This window comes from Canis lupus, chromosome 11 (genome assembly GCF_011100685.1).
Source record: "Canis lupus familiaris isolate Mischka breed German Shepherd chromosome 11, alternate assembly UU_Cfam_GSD_1.0, whole genome shotgun sequence".
In the NCBI taxonomy this organism is placed as follows: domain Eukaryota; kingdom Metazoa; phylum Chordata; class Mammalia; order Carnivora; family Canidae; genus Canis; species Canis lupus.
This window is the reverse complement of record NC_049232.1, coordinates 55,101,168-55,128,404: the sequence shown is the minus strand read 5'-3', so window position 1 is coordinate 55,128,404 and position 27,237 is coordinate 55,101,168. Positions and strand designations below refer to the sequence as shown.

The 27,237-nt window shown below is 36.4% G+C and overlaps 1 protein-coding gene and 1 long non-coding RNA gene across 6 annotated transcripts in view; both read right to left on the bottom strand.

Moving 5' to 3' along the window:
• The window catches only part of TDRD7 (tudor domain containing 7), a 72,755-nt gene that overhangs the window by 35,870 nt on the left and 9,648 nt on the right, over positions 1–27,237 (bottom strand). For all 5 annotated transcript variants that reach the window (XM_038552898.1, XM_038552895.1, XM_038552896.1 and 2 more), the window contains 5 exons: positions 22,186–22,398; positions 19,538–19,679; positions 18,111–18,324; positions 8,846–8,919; positions 6,357–6,574 (listed from right to left, as the gene is read on the bottom strand). In XM_038552898.1, coding sequence (XP_038408826.1) covers positions 6,357–6,574; positions 8,846–8,919; positions 18,111–18,324; positions 19,538–19,679; positions 22,186–22,392 — 855 coding nt within the window. In that variant the 5' untranslated portion in view covers positions 22,393–22,398. The remainder of the gene's footprint in view (positions 1–6,356; positions 6,575–8,845; positions 8,920–18,110; positions 18,325–19,537; positions 19,680–22,185; positions 22,399–27,237) is intronic.
• Positions 709–4,586, bottom strand: LOC119873951. Its single transcript, XR_005367025.1, has 2 exons — positions 3,076–4,586; positions 709–993 (listed from the first exon to the last, which is right to left on the bottom strand). It is a non-coding gene; the product is annotated as an uncharacterized LOC119873951 (long non-coding RNA).

The following is a 27,237-nucleotide window of genomic DNA, read 5'->3' as shown; positions in this document are numbered from 1 at the left end:
GTAAAATTACATTTACCCAGAGGCCTGCTTCCCAGCTCTTCCAAGCATTAGCCAGGTTATGAACTCAGAAAGAAACCAATTTAAAATCTCAACTTCAGCAGTGAATAAAGACCCCTGAGTACCTTGCAACAGTGAAAGCATCTAAGAGTTACTGACCAGAAGCTAGTTTATAGCTTCTGATTAGTCAGTTTAGAGAAAGAAAGATTGGTTGATAACCCTCTTAAGAGCTCTGTCTTTTTGTGCTAAAGCTGAGAAGTGCTGGAAAAGTTAGACAGTTGAGAAAGAGATGAGAGAATGCTGCCCAATGGCACCACTGGGCCACAGTGAAGATAAAGTGATAGGTTGGGAGCTGGAGCCCATAAGGGCAGTGGACGAGGCATACTCTGCATGCAGGAAAATACAGAGATGAGCTAACCCACCCATTTCAATGTTCTACACCACCTACATCTGCCACCCTCTCTGCAGCAGTTTACCAATACTAATGATGCTGAGCCAAGATATTCAGAAAGTTACAACTTTAGTTGCTTCTGTTTAAGAAAGTACAAGTGTTTGTGGCATATTCCAGAGATTTAATCAAAGGTAAAGGTAAAAAAGTGCCTTGTAGAGGGTAACCCCTGAGTGTTTACAAACCATCTGCCCAGAAAAACTATCTCCACCATTTTGGATGAGTAGTTTTACAGATGGTCTACATTTTAAGGCTCATACTCTCACCTCTCACTCCTTTATCCTAGTAAGAACTTTTTAATGAGGCTGACTGCACCTATTTATATTAGGATAGACTTCAAGTCATTTTACTTCAGTGTGGCCTGACATCAGGCTCTTGCTCAGTTTCCTTCAGGAACACGATGGCATCTTCTCCTGCTTAAATGTGTGCAGAGGTTTTGGGAATGATCTTGGCTGGTAGCTGTGGCTTTCACTGCGCCTTCTAGGATAGGTGGGTACTCTCAATACTTTTGGCGGGTTGGGCTTGAAGATAATAGAAACTCACCTCATCTTAAAAAAAAGAAAAAAAGAAACTCACCTCATCTTGGAGTTTTGATTCCTTTGACTTCAGTCATCTACTGCTCTTTATCTTTTTTCAATATAAACTTTTGTTTTTTCTTTAGCTTTTCCTCTATCTTCACTGAGATAAGTTCCTTTGTAGAGCTTGCTGGGCATGTCTCTCGTTTACCAGTGGGTTATAACCTGCTTTAATTTAAGCTGGGCTGCTCCTCAAAAAATAGTGGCTTTTTCCCCTAAATGCCTGCTATGTGTCTGACATTGTACTGCAACCACTTTTTATAGTTTGTCCCACTTCACTCCAACAACTCTATGCAATGGATAGAGTCACATTTTAGAGCAGAGTAGGGCCCTGAGAAGCTGGTTTGTATGCTGAAAGTAATACAGCTAAGAAATGACAAGGTAAACCTAGAACTCCAAAGCCGCACTCTAGGGCCCTATGGGCAATTGCTCTGGCTCAAGTTCCAGCACAGCAACATTGTACACATCAACATCTCTATTCCGATCTCACCACAATGCTGTTCTTTTCTGCAATTCAGATGTTCCCTGAAATTAAATTTAAAAACTGTTTCAATGTGTTCACATATTTTTTTATTGGTGAAAGATGAGAAACAAAATTGGATTTTAATGAGATATTATGGCTATACTTTCAAGCCCTCAGTTTATCTTTTCACTGCTGCTTCTGCAGGCATTGCTGTATAGATTATATCCATTCTATGAAGTCTGAGAATGCATCACTGCTGTGTGATTTATGATCACTTCCTTAGAGAGCCAAATTGTTCATTTTCAGCCCAGAAATATCCAGGCGTTAAAAAAAGGGCAGTTCCTTTTGCATGAGCTGTAGTAATTAATTACTACAATTAAGGAAAAATTCCTGAACATCCAAAAATATAAAAATATATATTTATAAATGGCAGAACTGCTGTCTCCTTCTATGATATTATAGAAATTGCTGTACTGATGCAATTCAGAACTTTAACAATTTTTTAGAGACTGCTATATTAGAGTACTCAACAACTGAAAGCACAGTGATTTCTAAAGGGTAGGGAAATGACATTTAACAAAAATACAGATTAATAGTAAAACCTTTGTGTAAAAGCATGTATAATTAGTACAATGGGGCAGTTTTTTCATCACTCACATTTTTTTGTTCTAGAATTTTATGATCTCATTCGTAAAATGTTATATTCAGAATTAAAGACTGGTGTGCCTCCAGGACAACTCAGAACGTTGCCCCAGCTATCCAGAAAATGGCCCAGTGCTCATTCTCTAAGTATCTGAGGTGGGGCAGAAATTCTCAGCTGAGTGCATGTGCTCCTGTCTGGCTCTAAGATGAGCCCCCCCACCCTCCACCACCCAGCTCTCTCTGCAGCTTTATATAAGGCATTAAATAAAGACATATATTCTGACTCATGTGGGAATGGAGAGGCTTCGCTCTCTACCCATATTGCAGAGAGTGGGGAAGGTCAACAAAATCTCTGGTGTTCAACAGTCACTGTTGCAAGATCTAGAATTTTACTAGAAATCAAAGTCTGCCAGAGGCTCTGGATCCTGAGTAACCTCACGGTGGGGGCTACCCACTAAGTTCCCACCAAATGATGACTCTTTCATGAGGTGACCTGTAGCTTCTGCTTGCCTCTTGACTTTCTTCTTGAGCCACTCTCTCCTTTTGAAATTCTCTCAGTTTCCTGAGAAAGCCTGTTTTTCTGTCTTAGGCTCTGACACAAGCTGCCTCCCTTGCCTACTTACTTCAGCTCACCTGTCTGGTTTCCATGTAGCAGCCACCTCCTTGGGAAGTTTTTCTTGACTCATCACACTAAGTTGGGCCCTCCTATTTATACATTTCCTTAACACCTGGAACTTCTTCTATACAGTCTCAGGCTTATCATTATGTGTTCAATGTTTATTTTCTCCTTTGGCCAGTAAGTGTCATAAGGGCAAGGACTACGTCTGTCTGATTTACTGCTATCCCTAGCACCCAAGGCACTGTCTGGCTCATAAATCCCAACCAAACACAACAGTTAAGGAAAACATTATTAATAAGATCAGCATTCTAGAACAGCCAAGGGGTGTTACCATCCTCCTCCTAGGACTGAGTGGGAATTCTCAGACTCCAGTATCCTTGGTCTAGAGGCCTATCATCTTGGGCTCTTTGCCTTTCCAGGACAGCTTCTGCATGATTTCCACTTCCCTTACAAGTTGCCTAGGAACACTGTGCAATGGGTTAATCACTGTGAACATGACTATATTCTCTTCAGCTTTCAAAAAACTCAGTCCACATTTTGTTGTTGGAGGTTAAGAACAAAGGTTAAGAACAACAGAGTCAAAGCTTCCTTCCACCTGCATCAAAAGGTAATCCAACATCCTTGTGAAATGGCTTATTGCACACAGCTGATTAGAACCTCCATGAAAGTAAAATTTCAGAGCTGCTCTTTGGCCCCAGAAGCTCATGCTGCCCATTCTGATATTCAAGTGGAAATACCTGCAAGTGGCTATCAAGTATATATGGTAAGTCTGTCAAATACATATGGTATAGCCATTGTATATAGGTATAAATGGGGTGTTTTCCTTTCATAACTTTATTTTAAAATCTTTTTTATCTAGAATGTTTTATATGATTGGAGGAGAAAGCACTCTTTAAGAAAATAAGGAGATATTCTGCACTTGGGTTTCCTCTTCAGTTTCACAATAAGCAATATCTAGGAGATACACACTACAAAATCTTCCTTACCCAGAATTTTCTGTGCTGCATTTGACAATGCCCATCACAAGGATGTTGGATTCCTTACCCAGAATTTTCTGTGCTGCATTTGACACCAGCCCTGGGTATGCTATCAGTGTTTCTGATTTTCAGCAAGATGAAAAGCAAGAAGTCAGAAGAAAGGGAAAACAACTATGGTATACCTGTTTAAAACTGTCTAAAAATAACCATGGCATAATTGCTTAAAACTGCTAAAAATATTCAGAGATTATAAGAAAACACTTTTGATAATATTAATAGACATCAATAAGGCTGGCAGTTTGGGGGATCTTAGACACAATGCTTTAACATTAAGCACATTCTTATCCCTAGTAATTTATAATGATTGCATCTAAACAGTCCTACTCAAAGTTGAGAGACAGCATATAGATAAAGATGGTATATTCATCTCTTTCATATTCTACCTCACTGCCTGAACATGATCATGCAACAAAGATGAATCTGAGCAACCAAAAAATAAAGTCAGTTATTTCAGTACCTGATATTTAGTAAGAAACCCTTCATTTTAGGTAAAGTTTTAACATCAAAGAGATACTCTTTCATCCACAATCCTAGCAAGAGAAATTTTGGGGTTTTGCAGACATATAGTTAGCAAAGATGAAAATTTCCCCCCAAAAGCCATAAATCAAGCTACACAAACATTAGTAATTACCATGGAGTATAAAACAAAGTAACCAGAAACAATAATTAAGAAGATCTGTGGGGAAGCCCTGGTGGCTCAGCGGGTTTAGCGCCATCTTTAGTCCAGGGCATGATCCCGGGGACCTGGGATCGAGTCCCACATCGGGCTCCCTGCATGGAGCCTGCTTCTCCCTCTGCCTGTGTCTCTGCATCTCTCTCTCTCTGTGTCTCTATGAATAAATAAATAAAATATTAAAAAAAAAAGAAGATCTGTGGGGATCCCTGGGTGGCGCAGCGGTTTGGCGCCTGCCTTTGGCCCAGGGCGTGATCCTGGAGACCCGGGATCGAATCCCACATCAGGCTCCCGGTACATGGAGCCTGCTTCTCCCTCTGCCTATGTCTCTGCCTCTCTCTCTCTCCCTGTGTGACTATCATAAATAAATAAAAATTAAAAAAAAAAAAAGAAGATCTGTGGAGTTAATTTTTAAAAATTTACTACAAAGACAATTTTTTAAATCTAAGCTTTAGAGTGAGTTTTATGTGTATCTTAACCCCCAAAAAAGGTTCAAAGTTCATTGAAGATATGCTATAAGTTTATGACTGTCTATAGATTTAAAAAATAAAAGATTCATATGCATTCAGAGAAGGGGCTCTAGGCCCTACATCTCTAAATTGAGCAGCCTGGTGAAATATCAGAAGTCCTCTCAAGATGAAGGAACCCTGAGAGGCTCATCAGTGCTGCTAAACCTCCAGCCAATGAGAAAACTCTCCCTAGAAAGGATTAAAAATGGAATGAAATGAACGGTAACCAAAAAGAATTCCCATTGTAAGAGCAATCCCTATATTCCACATAAGTCAGGGTTAACAGTCTTCTAGTCCGTAAACATCCTGACTTTATAGGTAGGGCAACGGCCTATATCCAGAGTTTGCTCTTTGGCTTTGTTTTCCAACTTTCCACTGTATAGTCTGACACATGACGTGGCCGTAAGGCGTTCTTGGCATCTACTTCAGTGATTGGTACATGCAGGTACACAGTAAATGGTGTGTGAACAAATAGTCTGGATAGATGAGTGAAGGATTCTTGCCTGCAAAGTGACTGGGACTCGAATGGCTGTCAGTGACCTGGAGGAAAAAGTGGTTACAAAAATATATGCTGAAAAAAAAAAATGCTGTCTTCAGGCCAGGTGCTTAGAAAAAGACAGTGGCCTGTGCTTTACCCAACAATGTTGGGGAACAAAACAATATCAAACAAAAATCATATACATATTTAATTCTGCAAGCTTAGAAGCACCAAGTAGCTGCTAATTCTGCTGTTTAAAATAGTTTCATTGTTGAATATTTTCTATTTAAATGAAAACATGAAGAAACATCTAACAGTGACTTTAGTTTAAGAATCTAATTGTCTCTGTTCTTGGCTGAACTAAGATTTCTAATAAACTATTCTGACCCATCATTTTATTACAATAATAGACTCAAGTAGAAACAGGTATAGAAATTGATGTCTGTTGACTTGTCAATTTTTTTCCTTCAAAGAAGTTTGTAAAAATTTTAAATCAAACTCTATATTAACTTAAAAATTAAAATAAGGTACTTTATAAATAGTCAAAATAACAAGCATGTAAAATTTGAGGCCAATAAAGTTTTATTACCAGTAAGTTCAGCTTATTAAAATGGCAAGATATCAGTATCTATTGGAAGCAGTTCAATACAAAACGGTATTCATATTATCACCTATTAAATGCACTTAAACAAATTTAAAACAAAATACATAAAAACAGCAATCACAACACACACAGCCCCTCAATCTTAACATACTTCTCTAAATAGATGTTAATCCTAGAGATAAATATTAATGAAGCAATATTATATTAAGTGCTTTATGCTCCCTGGATAAAGGGTGATATGATTAATAACTCAAAATCTGAAAGTGGGGCAGGGAGAAGGCATCAGAAGGGAGGAATAAGAAGAAACGTACCGTGCAAATATGAGGCCAGTGTTCAAACTGTTGTAAAATTCCTTGATTAAGTTCTTCTTTATATAACTCTTTGTAAAAATGTGGAAGCTTAGATATCCAAATGCCATTGTTATGCTTGTTTAGTATTTCCTTTATGCGGTTTTGAACCTCATCCATTTTATAAGTGTAAGAGGCAGGAGGCGTGACATTTGGTTTTTCAACAGTCTGATTTAAATTATCTTTAAATTAAAAAAATGATAGAATTAACCAAAGGCTTAACATTTTAGATTATCCCCATTACCTAGTATTTGTGTCATTAGGCTTTGTTACACTTGAGGCTTATAGGGGTCAAGGGACTTAGAAGTAAGCAGGATTAGGCCAAGCAGGACTATGACAACTTCATTCTAAATTTTAACCCTGAAATAACCAGTAGGCTCAACAGTCACCCATAGAGGGATCCTGCTCCCTTTATGATTGCAAGGGTGCTTCCTAACTTAAACATCAGGGTGATCTTGCTTCATAAAGAATAATGAAATTTATTATTTAATCATTTTCTAAGTGCAACTAAGAAAGGTTGAATTTTGGACAATAGTGGTTTATATGCAATGCTTAAAGCTGTATTACTCAGAGCACTGGGATAATGCCTTAATAGTAAGATCAAAGAACATTTTAGAGAAGATAAAAAACTATCTAGGTTTTAAAATATAATTTTCTGATTAGTGAGAAAAATAAGTTAGCAATACACAGATGTTGAAAATTGATCCACCTACAATAATCATCCTAGCCTCAGTTTATAAGGTAAATAAAAGTTCTGGTGCCCACAGAGAACTATTAATAAATTGTTTTTATTTCCTCATTCCAAATCATTTATCTTTTATAAGTGAATTTTTATAAAGTTTTGGCTAACTCTCTTTACTCACACTTATTTTTTATTTAATTTAGAATCCCTGAGCTAACATCCTAAGACAATAAAGAAATTTGAATGTCCACTATAGCTGACAGTTCTGGCATTTTAAGAACAATGGAATTCATTCTAAATGTCTTCTAAATTTCACTGGGACACAGATTAGAGAGTACTAAAGATTACCATGTACAAGCAAAATATGTTCATATTTTAATTAGACAGTATTTCTACTGGGATTCAGCAAATTTTATTGTTTTAAATTGGCAGATAGAGGAATACCCAGACTAGTTTGCTGGCCTCTGAGGATACCAGGAAGCCAAAGGGTGAACTATTCTTTGAGGATGGCTAGATGCTGACTTTGCTTTATCTGCCACAGGGCATGAGACTTGGTTTGGCTCAGCAAACAAATGAGTCCACAATGTCCATATAAAGGCATTACTAATTTATTTAGGTTCTTCCCAGATAATGATACAAAAGTATCAGGAATAAGGAAAAGGTGAGCTTCTGAGAACTGTAAGACCTCCCTTAAAGAGAGAATGTCAGAACTGATACACAGTTGGAGTCTTTGCAAATGCATCTGTTCTGTGAGGCCACTGGGAGTTCCCTAAGTTTGTGTACCTTCTGTTAAACAAATCAAGAAAGTAATCTGTTTTGTAACAGGTAGGAGAGGCTGTGTATAGTGTGTATGTATCAGCTGCCAGGTGAACTGCAATCCTCCTGAAACAAGTCCTCATGGTTCTATAGAAAAAGGCTTATTCTAATTTAAAAGGATTTACAACCTCTAAAGGGTATACATCTTTACTGAGTAGCCATGTTTCAGAAAATGCATGTGTAATTATTAACAAAAAAATCATATTATTCAATTAATTTCCATAAGAAATACCAGAGATGTGTTATTATGGAAAAAAATTATTTGACTTAGTAAGAATTACACTTAAATCAGCAAACCATTTAAAATTACACTTAAATTTCATGTAATATAAGTACTGGTTTTGAAACACTATCCCTCAGGTGGGTCTATGAGCAGGGAATTTATACTCTGGTTGGAGAAGACAAGGTAACTAGTGTGTGCATTTTTAATCTTCAGATTCTTTGACTTTATTCAAAGCATTTATTTAGTATTTCTTACTGTTTACTTAACATCCCTATTGGATTTTATAACCCAAGGAATCATTTATATTTGTACTTAGTTGCTTAGTGATCATTGCACACAGTGTAGGGTCCCAGACTTTTAAATGGTGGAGTACCTGAAACCATTTTATGAGGTGAAGCCCCAAGTTTATGTACTTTAAATTTTACTCTCTAATGAATGAGAGGGTTACAAGGGACACAAGTACCTCTGCAGGTGATACATGGCAGTGAAACAGAATTGGTCTGATGTGAGGAAGGCCTTATCTCAGAATAACGATATCCCTGAAGGTATTATTTTCTCTTTAGATTACATCATGTTATAATTTAAAGAAATGAGGAAAGAGTGGAAAAGAGATATATTTTAAGTAGGATAAGGTGAGAGCAAATGTGAAAAACCACCACCAGATATTTTTCTTGGGGCTCTGAAGCTCCAGAAGCCAAAAGGTATCATGAAGATAATGTTTAGAAAACATACCATTCATTTCCTTAGCACAGGTTCTTGAGAGATGCATCTGAAAAGGTGGTGGAAGGGAAGCCTTTGGGCTAAACCTAAGGTATTAAAAAAAAAAGTAAGTTAAAATTCTAATAGCAGAGTTTATGCCAAATTTTAGACACCACTTTTTATTTAAAGTCTCTGCAGTACTGAACAGCAAAACAAGTCAGAATAAAATGAGCAAAAATGAAAATGGTACTTGGTATCAGCTTTCATATTTCATATTCACCAAAAAAAATGTGTTAAAAAACTCAAACTACAAATTTAAAAAGAACTTGGAAGTTAGATCTCCAATTAATTACCTTTAAGGAACTAGCCGTATAAAGAGGGAAAAAAATCATGCAAAGAATAAGCAATTGAACATAAAGTATATTTTGAAATATAACTAAAAAATGAAGGACTTCCATCACCAGATATTGAAAGGAGTTATAAAGTTACAACATTTATGATCTTTGAACAGATAAGTAAAATGATACAGAGCTTAGAAACACTCAATGTACATTGTATCTTAGCATATAAGAAAAGTGGCATTCCAAACCACAGAGGGGATTGCTCAAATAACAAGTTAGAAAAGAAGAAACACAGATTCCTCATACCTCATACCCTTACCCAAATAATTTTTGTATAAATTATATTGGATACATGTAGGAAGATTTTTCCAAATAGGAGGACAAAGACCAAACACACACACACCCCATTTGTGTTCATGTCGGTGTCTCTCACTAAACTCGGAGTGTCTTAATGACCTGTCCCCAGTACCTAGTGCAGTACTTGGTACAGGGAAGGGATAGTGAATATTGTAAAACTGAGTAATATGATTGAATAAATCAATCCCTGCACCTTGCCTAGCAGTGGGTATGGGACTAGAGTGGGTGACAATGACACAGTATACATATTTTCCAATTTTTGGATAGTATGGAAGACTCTAAAAATTAGATAAATTCTTTGAAATTAAGCATATCTCAAAATATTTTAATTCTACAATAAATTATTAAATGATAGGCTACCAATACAACTTATTTAATATACGATGTTATGCAACTCTAAGAGCATCGTATTTATGTGTTGATGCATCTGGGTAATAATAGAAGGTGCCAAAACACATCCAACTCCTACTTATGGAGAACTGTTAGGGAGACAGCACTCTTTTCCCTTGTGCCAGAGCCATAAAAATGTGAATTGGAACGCTCCCCTGCTTTGAGGGCTCTAGCAGCAGGCCGAGGGTTATGAACAAAGCGAGAGCACAGAGAGATTATGGCAAGGACAGCTATGGTTCAAGCATGGGTAGGTATGATGGATGGGAAAGAAAACAGTTGACAGAGCAGAAGAAAGTTTTCAAGGGAAACTGCAGGGCCACATGAAAAACAAACGTAAGATGAAAAAGGTCCAATCAATTTTATAACAGTAAGTATAAAAGATGTGTTTCTTTTTATTTTTATTATTTTATTTTTTTTGATGTGTTTCTTAAAAAAAAAAAGATTTTATGTATTTGAGAGAGACAGACAGAGGTAGCGAGAGAGAGTACAAGCTGGGGGAGAGGCAGAAGGAGAAGGAGAAGCAAGCTCCCCACTGAGCAGGGAGCCTGACACAGGGCTCAATTCCAGGACCTGGAGATGATGATGACCTGATCCCAAGGCAGACACTTAACCAAATGAGCCACCCAGGGACCCCTATTATTTTGTTTCTTAAAAGACAAATACTTGGATGCCTTGGTTGGGCATTTGACTCTTGATTTTGGCTCAGTTCATGATCTCAGGGTCATGAGATTGAGCCCTGCATCTGGCTCTGTGCTGGGCATGGAGCCTGCTGTAGATTCTCTCTCTTCCTCTGCCCTGCCTCCTCCCCTCCAAAATGGCTTGGACTATCTCTCAAAAACAACCAACCAACCTTAGACTGGTCCAAAAAAAAAAAATCCCCCATCAAATCTAAACATACACTATTTATTAGAGATATATTCTTATCCCACAAACACTTATTTAAGAACCTGCTGTGTGCTGGTCATGAGCAGACAGTAATGATCTATGATTAAGCAAGAGAAACACACCCCTATCTCATGGACTATATGTGTGGTTGAGAAAACTAACTGTGGTAAGCAGCTATGACATGACCCTCAGTGATTCTTGCCTCTTGGTATCCACAGCCTTGTGTAATCTGCTCCCTTGAGTCACTTGTTTCTAACCAACAGAATATTTCAAGGTTGAGGGGATTACAAATGATTAGGTTACAAAAGACTCTAATTTCCCCCCTGCTAGCATAATCTCTCCCTTGCGGGCTTCAATGAAGCAAATGGACATACTGGGAAGGCCTATATGGAAAGAAATTGAAGATGGTCTTTGGCCAACAGCCAGGAACTCTGGCACCGAGAAAAAACTAAACGGAAATGATTATGCCAACAGCTATGTGCATTAGCCCAGAGGCAGATTCTTGCTCAGTTCACTCTAGCCATGGCCAGTACCTTCCTTCACTGCAGCCTCCTAAGAGATTGAAGCAGAGGACCTAGCTAAGTAGTATCAGATACCTGATCCACAGAAACTAGGACATAATAAATATACATTATAAATTGATAGATTTGTATGATCTCTTACAAGAAAATAAATAATAATGCACTGACAAAAATCTATTTATAAAAACAAAACCTATAAAGTGCTATGATACTGGCAATAGGTATAAGGAAAGCACATGATAGAAGTAAGAAACCAAATCAGGAATAGAGAGAGGAGGAAGTAGAGAGTAAAGGTTATTAACACATTATAAACCTATAAGGACCTGAATAGTTTGGCACAGCAAAAGAATAGACAGGTAATTAAGGATTCTGAATGGAAAGCCCAAAACCCAAGTCATATAACAATTTCTTATTGGTAAAGACAGCATCTCAAACCAGTGTGGAAAGAAAAGATTATGTAATGACTGGTAGTAGGACATCTGGCTAATAATATTGCTAACTCTCACACTATACAACTACAGAAATTCTAGATAAGAGATTTAATGAAACCATAACATTATAAAAAAAACAGAAGATTTATTACATAATATTGGGGTAGAAATGCTTTTCTAAGCATAATACCTAAAGACAGCAGACACAAGGGGACAGATTAATAGATGTAACTATATAACATTTTAAAGTTTTTGTATAATGAAAATAACAAAATTAAATAAACTTAGAAGACACTGCCAACGTATTGTAAAGGGTCAACATCCTTAATTTATAAATTATTTTTACAAATGAGGAAAGAAAACAAACAGAAAAGTCATGCAAAGGACAAAGACATGTAACTCATAAAAGATCTACAAATGGCTGAGTAACCATGTAACAAAATTCTAACTTCCTTAAGAATCAATATCAAAGAAATAGACATTTAAACACAGGTACATTCTTTCACCTTTTAGAGTATCAACTAAAAAAGTGATGCCTAGTGTTGGCAGGAGTACAAATAAATAACCATACCCATATGCTTCTAAAATATAATTGGTATAATCTGTGCAGAGCACAAATTAGTTATAGCCTTAGTATATATACCGTCTTACCCTGGTCCTACCAATTTATTCTAAGGAACTAGTTGTGAATATATGCAAGGACTGTTCTACAAATATGTTCATGGTAGAACTGCTTATAGTAATGGAAATTGTTTATATTCAACAATAGGTGGTTGGATGATGGATTCCCATGAAAAGTGATAATGTAGGGGCACCTGGCTGGCTCAGTCAGAAAAGCATGTGACTCTTGATCTCAGGGTTGATCTCATGAGTTCAAGCCTCACATTGGGTGGAGAGATTACTTAAGATAAATAATCAAACAAACTAAAAAATGATAATGTAGAAGTACTCTTAATCATGTGGGTTAACAATATACTACCTTTTAAAACAGGTTATAAAACAGTAATACATAGCATGATCCCATTTGTATTTTAAAAACATATACATGTAAACAAAATAGATATATTTTTTAAGATTTATTATTTACTTTAGAGAGAGAGTGGGGGGGGGGAGTAGGAGAGGGGGAGAGAGAATCCTCAAGCAGACTCCCCACTGAGTACAGAGCCCCATGCAGGGCTCTATCCCTGGACCCTGAGATCATGACATGAGACATATTTTTTAAGATTTATTATTTACTTTAGAGAGAGAGTGGGGGGGGGAGTAGGAGAGGGGGAAAGAGAATCCTCAAGCAGACTCCCCACTGAGTGCAGAGCCCCATGCAGGGCTCTATCCCTGGACCCTGAGATCATGACATGACAAGAGTCAGATGCTTACCAATTGAGCCACCCAGGCACTCCAAAAAGATAGATATTTTTAAATGTTTATATTTATGTTTGGATTGGAAGCAATTTTTAAAATTTCTTTTACTTCCTTATACTTTGCAAATTTTCTGTAACATACACATAGCACTTTTGCAATCAGAACAAAGCAATAAATGTATTTTAGAAAATGCTTCCTACAAATATTTAGTATGTACTAAACATACAACAAAATAAACACAAGTTTTAACATACTAAGACTTAGAAACCAATAATAAATTTATATTCATTTAGCTTAATACTTGAAAGATGCCTTTTTGATCATGCTACCTGTTGGCTAACACCAGACAGCCATTTATTCCTATCCAAAGTCCATGATCTTACTCACTATAATATACACTCAGCAATTTCTTCTCTCTTTCTCTAATGGAAACCTCAACTTCCAATACCATATTTATCTACGTTTTGTGGATAAATATCTTAAATATCACATTTAGTAATCTTACCACCTTAATAAAAATACAATGGTCATGAATTACATTATTTCAGACATAAACATTTATTTCCCTCACATAAGCCAGAGAAATCACAAATCAATCATATATCCTCACTCCTGACCACCTCCTTCTATTTCACTGGAGACACATGGTAAACTTAGCTTGATATCTACAATATCAGAAAATAGCCGTTATGTTATTTTTCTAGAACATTCTACCTGTTAACTGGCCCACATGAGTTCTTAACTAGAGATCCTAAGAAAGGGCTTCTGGGGCCCACAAATCTCCTGAATTAATATTCAAAGATGTATGTATATGTGTATACATTTATTTTTCTGGGAAGATCATTTATACCTTTTATCAGCTTCTCAAAAGATTTGGTGACCCCCCAAATTTTAAGTTAATTACTGCTCACATATTTCACAGGTAGATAAAACATCTTTTGCTATTTTTCTATTTTTGGTAAGAGTAATTAAAAAATTATAATTAGAAAGGCTGCCCATAACATCTGCCACTGGGTGGTATTTAGATTTCTCTTAAAAGGAATCTTTCCATTTGTATCATGCTCTTAAAAAAAAGATCTGGTGAAGATGTTCTACACATCTTTAATAGTTTATAATTAAAATAGTCTGTTACATAATCCATGTAAAGAAAGCCAGCTGAGGACAGCTAGATATATAGTTCTTTATCATACTAGATATTGTACTATATGGAATTCAAAATTTTTATAGTGAAAGACAAAAGATAAAAGGATACATTGTGTTAATTCTCAAGACTAAAGCCATATAAGTAAAGCTTTTGCTTTCCTTTTTAAATTTTTTACACTTGATTCTTGAGCAACATTTGTTTGAGCTATGCAGGTTCACTAATACACAGATGTTGTTAAGTACAGTACAGTACTGTAAATGTGTTTTTCCTTATGATTTTCCTTTTTTTAAAATTTATTCATGATAGACATAGAGAGGGAGAGAGGCAGAGACACAGGCAGAGGGAGAAGCAGGCTCCATGCCAGGAGCCCGATGTAGGACTCAATCCCAGGACTCCAGGATCGCGCCCTGGGCCAAAGGCAGGCGCCAAACCGCTGAGCCACCCAGCGATCCCCTCCTTATGATTTTCTAAATGACATTTTCTCTCTTTTAGCTTACTTTATTGTAAGACTACAATATATAATACATATATAAAATATGTGTCAATCTACTATTTATGTTATCAGTAAAGCTTCTAGTCAATAGTGGGCTATTGGTTAAATTGGGGTGGGGGAGTCAAAAGTTATACATGAATTTCTGACTGAGGGGTTAACACCTCTAACTCCATGTTATTCAGAGGTCAACTGATTTTGGAATACATTTAAGTTCATGGGGAGTTGCAAAAAATATACACAGAGGTCCCATGTACCCTTCACTTAGTTCCCCCTAATGGTAACATCTTGCATGGTATAATAACAAAAATGAGCAGTTGACATTGGTACAATCCAGAGCTTATTCAACCCCCCCCCCAGTTTTAGAGGTATGTACATGTGCATGTGTTTGTGCACATGGTTCTGTGCAATTTTACCACACATATAGATCCTTATAACCACCACTGTAATCAATAACCTACTGATTATCATCACCAGAATATAATCATAATCACCACAATCGTCCTATCACTATAAGGCCCCTTCTTGCTACATCTTTGTAGCCACACCCTTCCCACTTCTCCAACCCCTAACTATTGGCAACTACCTATCTGTTCTCCATCTCTACAATTTTGTCATTTCAAAAATGTTATATAAATAGAATCACACAGTGGGGCACCTGGGTGGCTCAGTTGGTTGACTGTCCAGCTCTTGGTTTCAGCTCAGGTCATGATCTCATGGATTGTGGAATCGAGCCCTGAGTCAGGCTCCCCACTCAGCAGGGAGTCTGCTTGAGGATTCTCTTTTCCTCTCCCTCTGCCCTTCCCCTACCACTCATGCACACATGCTGTCTCTAAAATAAATAAATAAATAAATCTTTTAAAAAATGATATTCCCCTATAGATGATGTGTCATTTCTCTCTGGCTGTTTTCAAGATTTTTTTTTTTGCCTTTAATTTTCAGAAGGTTAATTATGATGTGTCTTCATGTGACTTTCTGAACTCTTGAATCTGTAGGTTTATGTCCTTAGACAAATTTGAGAAGTTTTCAGCCAAATACTAGCCAGGTGAATTAATTATAAGAAAAGTTTTTAGAATAAATTGTAAGTTATGCTGAAATAGCATACTTCAAATACTCACTCTTTTAGCCCCACTCTTTCTCTTCTCCTGAGTCTCTCCTGAGACTGATGATACAAATGTTAGACCTTTTCTCATTTTTCCCACAGGTCCCTAAGGCTCTGCTGGGTGCTTTATTTCCATAGGCCCCTCAGGCTTTGCTAGGTGTTTTTTAAATTTGTTTTATTTTGTTTCTGTAGGAAGTCTATTTACTCTGTTGTTCATACTGGGTCATTTCTATTACTCTATCTTCAAGTTCATGGATTCTCTCCTCTGTCATATTTACTCTGATATTGAGTTTACCCAGGGAATTTTGCATTCTGGCATTCCATTTTTTTATAACTATAGTTTCCATGTGGTTCTTTTTTATATGTTCTATTTCTTTGGTGAATTTTATGTTTTTTCCTTTTTTTCAAATTATTTGCAATTGTTCAGTGAAGCATTTCTAGGAGAGCTGCTTTAAAATTCTTGTCACACAATTTCAACGTCTGATTCATCTTGGTGTTGGCATCTGTCAACTGTCTTTTCTCATTCAAGTTGTCATTACTGTGGTTCTTAGTATAACAAGTGATTTTTTTTTTTGTATCCTGGACATTTGGACATATGTTAGGAGACTCTGAATTCTATTTGAAAGTCTTATTTTAGCAGGTAATTACCCTGCTTAGGTTTAGCACATAGCTCCTGGCCCACTTCTGTAGTCCTTAGTTCCAATTATCTCATTTTTTAGTACCCTCATGGTGCTATTCTGGTCTGGCATATTATTTGTTGCTGTTGGGGCTTCTTCTTGAACTCTATAGGTGCTTCCCATAGGAGCAGAATGCACTTCCCTGGGCCTAATGCTGCTAGGCGGAAGGGTGAGAACACATAGGCTGTAGGTCAGAAAGAACCATCCTGGACCTGGTCTTTGGTCTGCTTGATGCTGGCACAGCCTCCATGCAATCACTGCTGGTGCTACCTGGAAGAATGGAAGGCACTTACCCTAGGTTGCCCATTGCCACTAAGAAACAGGAGACACCAGATCGTGGGATAGAGAATGCTCCCCTGGGCCCACAATCCATAAAGTCTAAGTTTTGCTGTCATTTTATAGACTAAAATCAAAATGGATCTTGAAATTCAGGCAAACAACTAGAGGAGACAATGGTACCTCAGTCACATACTGGACCCAACTAGTGTTTTAGGTCAAAGTCCAAGTTTTAACCATGTATTTCCTACACTTTATAGAAATTATAGTAACTAGCCATAAATAACATTAGATATATACCATTATGAAACTTTTATCTAACTTTTTAAAAAATAATTATTTCTAAATATTCTAGTATGAAGGCAGTGCTGGGATTTTTGAACACTGATTTAAACGGATATGATACAACCCAATTTGTTTTACAAAAACACAATAAGAATGAAACAATGTGATACCGGTCATCTATATCAGGGGTTGGTAAATTTTTTCTATAAAGGGTCCACTAGTACACATTTTAGATTTTGCAGCATACTATTTCTGTACAACTACTCAACTCTGTGGTCGTGCAAAAGCAACCACAGACAATATATAAACAAAGAGATGTGGCTTTGTTTAAATAAAGCTTTATGAAAAAAACAGGCAAAAGGCCAAGTTTGGCCCATGGGTCATAGTTTGCTGACCTGAATTACCTTATAAAACCATAAGATTTAGAGCCATAAGGGAACTTTGAGGTCGCCTAGTTTAACATTTTCATTAAATAAATGAGGAAATCACAGCCCAAAAGATGAAATAATTTCGTTTTTTCACCTGACTAGTAAATGGCAGCACCCAAACTAGGACTTTAAGCTTGTTCTTATTCTGTCCAATATTCTGATTCATAGATGTATGATGCTACTGTATAATTATGGATATGATTGTTAGAGCACAGTGAAATATGCAAATCAATAAGATTTTACCCAAAATTTACAAAATTAATTATAAGAAATGTTTTTAGAATAAATAGTTTTAGAATAAATAGTTTTGCTGAAAAAGCATCTTAGAATAACTTGTGAGAGCTTTTTTTTTTCATATGAGAGCTTTTAACATGAATTTTATAGAGAGATTACCAAAAATGCAGAGAAAATATAAAATGAAGATATTCAGACAATGACATTCAGGTAGCAGGAAAAGAGGTTTCTACTAGTAATGACGTACTTCCCTACTACACATGAACTTACATTAGATAAAACACAAAGTATTTCCGTCTTACCCTGAACATACATTTCTAACATTTATTTTCCTACATTCACCAAACTTCTCCCTTTAGCCAGATAAAGCCCAAATACCTGTTGTTGGTAGACATGGTCACATGCCTCTGCACTGGAACGTCTTTGAATACTTCACTTCTGAGAGTTGTGTGTAATGTGTAAGGTGGCATTTCAGCATCAGACTTAACTCCAAGAGAGTTTCCTTTGTCTCTTAACAGTGTTGGATTAGGTTTTTTGCTGACAGAAAAATCTGAAGAAAATCCTGGTTGTCTGAGGGTTGCTTTAGGTTTTCCTATGAATTTAGGCATATATAATAAAATCAATTAGCTTCCCAAAAGCCTAGTTTCACTACATCACTCCCCTGTCCAGATGTTTTCTGTGGGTCTCTATTCTCAGAACAGTTTGTAAGAACACAAGGAAGTTGCCACTACAGGGTTTGTCAGTAGGGGAAGAATAGATTGGTATTTAGCAGATGAGATTCTTCAAAACATGGCTTTGTCTGCTAAACAAGCCAGTTACTGTCCCTCTACTCACCAATCAACTCTTCAGTGGCAACCACCTCATGTTGCTACAGATGCAGCATACTCAACCATATCTCAGTCTTCCCATCTCTTCTACATCAAATTCTTCTCATCATTCGAGGTCTGGGTTCAAGCCCCCCTTTGCCATGGAGCCTTCTATTGCCATGATTGTTCTCACCATGATTGCTCCCCTGTTAAAAATGCTAACTGTGACATTTATGCATTTACTCCAATAAAATATTGGATAAATTATAAATAATAAATTCTTGAGAATTTAGTTTTAGACTGATTATAAGCTCTCTGAGATATGGTTCAGTAAACACTGGCTGAGCTACCTACATCTTTGTGTATTATATAATTTATACTTTTTTTCTGAAAATAGAGGATTTAGTATAAAAGTATAAAGACATGACTTTAGTATAAAGACATGATTTGCTAAATAAGACATTAAATCCTAGGTTATTGGTTCATCCAACATTCTGAATTAAGCTTTTCCTCAAATAACTTAAAAGAATAAAGCAATACTTTGCCATAATAAGCTTAGTATAATTTACTCTGAGTTATTTCATGCTGTATAATAACTTAGCAAGTCACATTCATCATCTTCACTTAATTTCAAATGGAAATACTAGCTTTAGGATTCCCCCTTGAGGGATCCCTGGGTGGCGCAGCGGTTTGGCGCCTGCCTTTGGCCCAGGGTGCGATCCTGGAGACCCAGGATCGAATCCCACATCAGGCTCCCGGTGCATGGAGCCTGCTTCTCCCTCTGCCTATGTCTCTGCCTCTCTCTCTCTCTCTCTCTCTCTCTGTGACTATCATAAATAAATAAATAAAAAATTAAAAAAAAAAAAAGGATTCCCCCTTGACATATGAATGTTAATAAATATAGGTGTTTGTCATGAATACAAGCAATATTTCCATAATTCCATATGACAGTGTATTCATAGACATGTTTAAAATTTTTAGCATATGAAAAGAACTTACCTTCTAGAAAAAATGGCATGGTTTTCTTTACTCTCATCTGACAATTAACTTGCCGCCCAGTTTTCCTTTTAGAACTCCTCTGACGAGCCACAAGCTGAGCAATTCTTGCAGTTTCTGTGCAGGCCATGGCATAGCAGGTAATCTATTCATGAGAGGCAAGGTGAGAAGAGAAACATTTCTCAGATTCACTGGCGCCTAGAGGCTGATTTTTAAAAGTGGATCTTAGTGAGTTTACACATCCCAAATCAAACTATATGTGAATATTTACGTCTCTCTCCTTGATACTGTTAGAGCAAAATTACATATTCTACAAAAGAAATCAAGAATAGTCTAGCACACTGAACAATCTATCCTCAAATTGAAAATTTTATTTATACCTTAAACAGGTATTCATTAGACATCTACAATGTGTTAGGTACTATGAGATTAAAAAATGAACCCAAAGAAACCTGTGTCACACATTATCTCATATAATCCTTGAGACATATTTTTTAAAGATTTTATTTATTTATTTATTAGAGACACAGAGAGAGAGAGAGAGAGAGAGAGAGAGAGAGAGAGAGAGAGAGAGAGGCAGAAACACAGGCAAAGGGAGAAGCAGGCTCCATGCAGGGAGTCTGACATGGGACTCGATACCGGGTCTCTAGGATCATGCCCTGGGCTGAAGGCAGCGCTAAACCACTAAGCCACCAGGGCTGCCCTCCTTGAGACATATTTTATTCCCATTTTATACATAGGTGACAGAGGCCCAGGAAAGTTAAGCTAACTTCCTCAGTCACACAGCTAGGCCATCTCTCTGAATGCAAAGTAGATACTCTTAATTGCTATTTCATTACCTTTCAAAGACCATCCGATCCTAATCTTGCCACTGAAGTGGATTAATTGGGTCACTTGGGACAAATCAGTTTACCGCCTACATCTTAGTATTCTCAGCTGTAAAACGGGAGTGGGCTTAGATCTGGGGTTTTCAAACTGTTCAATGACAGCTCCAGAACCTCACAGTGGCAGAGGAGTGAGGGTAAAGCAGGGCAAGCAGAAGCCCTGGACCCTGTGGCACCTGCTCATAACAGCAGCTCAGCTTTTTATCTTTTGAAAAAACTGGTGTGATATACAGGAGATTTTTTTTTTCAAGTATGTAGGTCTCTAAAACCGCATCTAGTGTTAAGGTCTCTGATTCTAAGTTGAAATCAAGAACAGGAAAACGATAGGCTTCATATAAGCCAAGGAATACACCTATTCTTTGGCCCAGTATTTCCATTCCTGAAAGTATATCACAAGAATATGATTGAAAAGAAAAAAATGTACATACCCAAATATGTGCAATAGAGGTTATTTTAATAATCAAAACCTGGAAATATTAAAAATGTCCATAACGGGAGGACAAGGTTGAGTAAATTATGGCGTAGTAATCATATGACGCATTATTAATTTATTAATTAACTCATGCAGACATTTGATCATTCACACATTCAAGCACATATTTATTTATGAAGCACCATTAGGGGTGAAACAACAATCATTCAACCTCAAGAAACTTACAAAGGAAAAGACACAAAGAGACTAAACAAAACACTCTGTGAGTGCTATCTTGATCTATTACAAAGTGTCAAGTAGACAGAGGGGCCACTTAAAGCTGCCTGGGAGAATCAGGGATGTTGAAACAAGTTTTATTATTACTATAATAATTAATTTATACATGCTCTTTATAAAAATGATTACAGATTAGGTGAACTTTCCCTTTGATCACTCTCCCAACCCTGGTCCCCTTTTCCCTCCTCTGCCCACTGTCTTCCCTATGCCACCAAACAGAGCAACTATCATAAGTTTCGGGGAGAAATACCCCAGATCCATTATATATATTTACATATGCAAAAATGTACCCAGAAGATGTGCTGTTTGGAGAGGTGGTGCTTTTTGTCTTTTGGACAATGATTTGTCTGTATCTTTCACATTGTACATTGGCAGATAGCAAGAGGTGAAATTGCTGGGTCACAGGTTACGTGCAACAAAACATTTCATTGCCACACCAAATTGCTATGTTATATATGAAATATTCTTCCAGAGAAACTAAAAAATTTAAATACTATGATCATATTGGTGTGAAGGCCAGGTCAGCCTAGAGAAAGAAAGGATTAAAGACAAGGAGAATGGTAGGGATATCCCTGTAATAATCAAAGTGCTGAATGATCCTTTAGAGATTGAATTAGGGTCCAGATAATAGGAACAGATAGGAATGAGGTCAAACAATCGGAATTTAAAAGTATCTATTAGCTTTGCTACCCAGGAGATCATTAAGACCTAGGCAAAAAGTTGTAGAAGGTTTATAACGCATGGGGTGTGACACCTGGCAGTGAGGTCTCCAGTACACTTATTTTGCTTGAATGTTGAAGACTGGGTAAACTTTAACTTTAAAATGTTTTATTTAATGTGATTAGAGTCTTATTTTTACAGTGAAAAGAATTTGAGGGATAAAATAAAAGACATCAGAATCTAGGCTTTGCTTTAGATGCTGTTCTAACACTACCAATCTCAAACCACTTAGCTAGTACTTTTCACTTTGACTCCTACCCTAGTTAGGAGATTAGAAGTGCCAGGTAGGCAATTAAGAATTTGTTTGACTCTCATGACATGCACAATTACCTTCTTACCTCTCCAGATCTACTAGTCTCTATCCTCACAACTGCTGGCACACTTCTCAGATAGGCTTCTAGTGTAGGGTAACCTAACTGCTTAAAGGGGATCCAGTCTCCAGTCAAGGATCTGTACTCTCCTTGGAGTCGGGGTAATGCTATTCCGTTCTTATGAGACTGTAGAACAGCTCGTAGCATTTTTGAAACCAGATCTGCTTCCAGCATCTTCACCTATAAGAACACAATAGAAGGTTACTATGATTCATTAGTCTGCAGATTCAAATAGATTTTCAGAGTGTACACGTGTTAGAATATCCCATCAACTGTTACTGAATACTTTCTGTGCTATTACCATATAGAGAAATAACTGATATGGTGGAGAAAGGCACAGAATACTATGAGAATATAGGGAAGTCAGACAGGCTAAAAGACTAGTCTAGAGAGGGAAAACACCAGGGACTTTTTCCCAGATAAGAGAAGGCCTGAACTAAATCCTGAAGGACATGAAGGAATCATTCAGGCAAAAAGGAAAAGGGTATGTGGGGTGAGGATGGGGAGCAGTATCAGCCTCAAGTAAAGAAAGGGAAGAGAAGGTTCAAAAGGAACAGAGGTCAAAGAGAAGTAACATGGTTAATTCTGAGGGATTCCAGGCAGTTAAGAGGCTGGACATGACTGAACAAAGACTCTATGATTATAAGCTGAGGACTGAAAGGTGGGGATAGGAGACGTGGAAAGAGGCAGACTCAGATGAGACTCCTACATTATGTTAACGTGCATTTTTGCCATACGTAATGTGGAGCCTTAGAGGGATTTGAAATAGGGGAATAAAGTGATCAGCTCTGCATTTTTGAAAGATAACTATTTGGTAGTGAGGAAGATAAATGCAAAGGAGAAAAACTAATGAGTTGTGAGGATACTTGGAAATGGAGGACTTGAAAACAGGGTTTTATTAATAAACAAAAAATCAATTTGAGAGGTAATTAAGATGTAGAATCAACTGAAATTGATTGGTTTGGATAATGAGGGAAGTTTCCAAGTTTCTAGCTTAGAACCATGGTGGGTAGTAATGATCCACATGGAGATGAAGCAGAACAAGTTTGCAAGAGAGGAAGAGAATGAATTCATTTGAGATGTACGGAGGCTGGAATGCTTGTAGGTCAGCCACACAGATATACTCGTTAGGAATTCAGGTTAGAGGTCTAAAGTGGAGTTAGAGTTGTTGGTCTTCAACATATATGTGGTATTTGGTATCCAGGGAGTCAAAAATAAGGCTAAGGATGGACCTCTGTGGAAGGCCATCGTTAAAGCATGGGCAGAGTAAAAAGAACCAAGAAAAGGCTGAGGAAAAAGTGACCAGAAAGAAGTAGAAAAGGCAGAGCTTGTGTCATATAAGCAGAAAGAGACAAGAACCAAAGAGAATGGCATATTAAAATGTGTCATACACAGAAGACAGGGCAAGCAAGAGAAAAAAATGAATTTTGGTACCTAGGAAATCTGTGGGGATCCTGGCTGAGGATTTTCATTGGCCAGTAACTGCCATTTTGCAAGATTAACCACTCATACTTTCTTTGGACTAACAGTAAATAGAATGGTAATAATACAATGAGAGAATGATATTTAAGAAGCCAGGAAAAGTAGGCTTAGGAAGGCAAGCAAGCCATGGACAGTTTATTAATTCTTCCTTCAACAGTGCTACCCGACAGAACTTTCTGTGCTAATGGAAATGTTTTATATCTGTGCTGTCCAATACATGTGGTGATTGAGCACTTGAAATGTAGCCAGCACGACTGAGGAACTGAATTTTTAATTTAATTGGAATTAAATGTAGCTAGTGGATGCTATATTGGACAGTACAGAATTCTAGACAGTCTTATTCTTTCTCCAGTTTAGAAAACAAAAAGAGGAATAGCATACAATGCTAGCATTTCCCTCATTTGTCAGTCTGAAAAGGAGAGATCAGCTTATTTGTGAGTGCTCTTCATTATAAATGTGGTACTCAAATGATAGCGAGGTTTACGTGGCAGATAACTTTAAAAAATTTATTATATATATTTCCCTCTACTAAACATTAACTCTGATCAAACTGTCACCACCAGCACCCACATTTAATTAATACTATGTGTATATACACAATGTGTAGTATAATATTATTTGGATGGAGAATGCGAAAAATACATATACTGTAAACCTTATAGCAACCACTAAAATTTTTTTAAAGAAGCATAATTAGCCAGTAGTAAAGATAAAACAATAAAAATTCAATCAAAAAGTAATGAGATGTATGCCTGAAATTATATAACGCTGGATGTTAACAACACTAGAATTTAAAAAAGGGGGGGGGGGAAGAAATTAAAAGTAAAAAAAAAAAAAAACTTAGGCAAAAAAAGGGGAGAGGAACAGATAGCAGAAATAGAAAAGATCTGGCAAAATGGTAGATTTAAAGCCAACCACGGCAACAATTACATTAAATGTAAACTGCTGAAAATATCTAAAAAATTTAGGATTGGTGGAGTGGATATAAAAACTTAACTTATACACTATATATATGAGAAATCTATTTTAAATAACATACAACATAGGTTCAAAGTAAAAAGATAGACAAAGATTTGTCATACATACATGATTAATTAATACAAGAATAAGGAATACCATCTGAGATAAGGATAGACATTACATAATTAAGGAGTTAATTCATCAGGAAGATATAATAATCCTAAATGTGACTACACCAAATACCAGGGCTTCAAAATACATGAAGCAGAAGCCAATAGAGCTGAAAGAATAAATATATTCATAATTGGAAAATTCAAAACTTCTCAGTAATTGGCAGAATCAGTAAACAAAACATTAGTAAGGTTATAGAAGAGCTGATTAACATCAAGCAAACTGACCTAATTGATATTTATAAAACACTCTACCCCAATAATAGCAGAATATACATTCTTTTCTGATATACATTATATATAGACACACATTTAGAGAATATATTCTGGGACCTACGACAATCCTTGATCAGTTTAAAATAACTGAAATTATACAAAGAGTATTCTGTGACCAGAAAAGAAAATTAAATTAGGTGTCAGTAACAGAAAGATATGTGGACAATCTCTATGTATTTACAAATTTAATGATATGCTTCTAAAAATCAAGATCAGAAAGGAAGCATCTTTTAAGACAAAAACATCAAAATTTTTTAATAAATGAAAACACAATGTGCAAAAATTTGCTAGATGCAGTTAAAACAATATCTAGAGGGAATTTTGCAGCATTATACACTTATGTTAGAAAAGAAGAAAGGTCCCAATTCAGTGATCTAATCTACTACTTTGAGAAAAGAGTAAATTATACCAAAAGTAAGTAAAAGGAAGGAAGTAATAAAAATGAGAGTAAAGTCAATATTGAACTGATGAAACACATTAGTAATGAAATAGAATAGAAAGTTAAAGAAAAAATCATGAAGCCAAAACTAGTTTTTTAAAAACATCAATAAAATTGATAAACTTCCAGGTAGATTAATCAAGAAAAAAAAAAAAAGAGAGAGAAGACATGAATTAGTAATAATGGGATTGAAGAACAGGCCATCAATACAGATCCCATAGACATTAAAAAGGAAATATGAATAACTTATGCCACTAAATTTGGTCAATTAGGTGAAATGGAGTAAATTTACTATAAGACACAAATTCCGAAGTTTATTCAAGATGAAATAGATAATATCTCTATATGTATTAGAAAAGTTGAATTTGTAGTTAAAAACCTTCACACAGGAAAACTCAAACCCAGATGGGTTTTATTGCCAATTCTACCAAAATCTTTTTTTTTAATTTTTATTTATTTATTTATGATAGTCACAGAGAGAGAGAGAGAGAGGCAGAGACATAGGCAGAGGGAGAAGCAGGCTCCATGCACCGGGAGCCCGACGTGGGATTCGATCCTGGGTCTCCAGGATTGCGCCCTGGGCCAAAGGCAGGCGCTAAACCACTGCGCCACCCAGGGATCCCCAATTCTACCAAAATCTTCAAGAAAAAATACTTCTACACAAACTTACAAAAAACATAGGGGAAGGGAATCCTAAATTCATTTTATGAGGTTAGCATTATGCTGATACCAAAACCAAAGACATTTTGTGCTAAGAAAAGCAAAAACCAATATCCCTCATTAACATAACTGCAAAAATTCCTAACAAAATATTAACAAATCAAGTCTAACAATATGTAAGAAGGGTAACACATCACGATCAAATATGGTTTACTCTAGAAATGGAAGACTGATTTAACATTCATAAATCAACCAATGTAACTGACTATATCAACGACTAAAGGGGGAAAAACCACATGATATCAATAGATGAAGAAAAGACATTTGACAAAGTTCAAAATCATTTATGATGAAAAAACTCTCAGAAAATAAGAATAGAAGGGGACCTCCTCCACCAGATAAAGAATACCTTTGAAAAACCCATAGCTAACATAATATGAAACAAGAAAAAAAATGAATGCTTTCTCCCTAAGATGGTAACAGGGCAAGAATGTTCCCTCTCTTCATTCCTATTCACACACCACATTGGAGGTCCTAACAAGTGCAAAAAGACTGTTTTCAAGACTTATTATAATAATATATTAACCAAGTAATGTAGGTATTGTCAAAAAGACAGATACATCAATGGAATAGAATACATAATCCAGAAATAGACCAACATATATACAGTCAACTGATTTTGGACAATGTTACCCAAAAATTCAATGAAGAGTGCAGGAACACTATTCATCCATTTGCAAAAAATGAACCCCATACCATATTGAAAAATTAACTCAAAACAGACCACTTAGGTCTTACTTGAAAAAGCTAATACTGTAAAACTTCTAAAAAAAAAAAGGAGTAAATCTTTGTGATCTTGAGTTGGGCAAAGATTCTTTTAGAACCACAGAAGAAAAAACTGACAAATTGGATCTCATCAAAGTTTTAAATTTCAGCTCTTTTAACTTTAAATTTCTGTTGAGAAAATGAAAAGACAAGCCACAGACTGAAAGAATATATTTTTATAACACCTCTGGAAAAGGACTGGTAGCC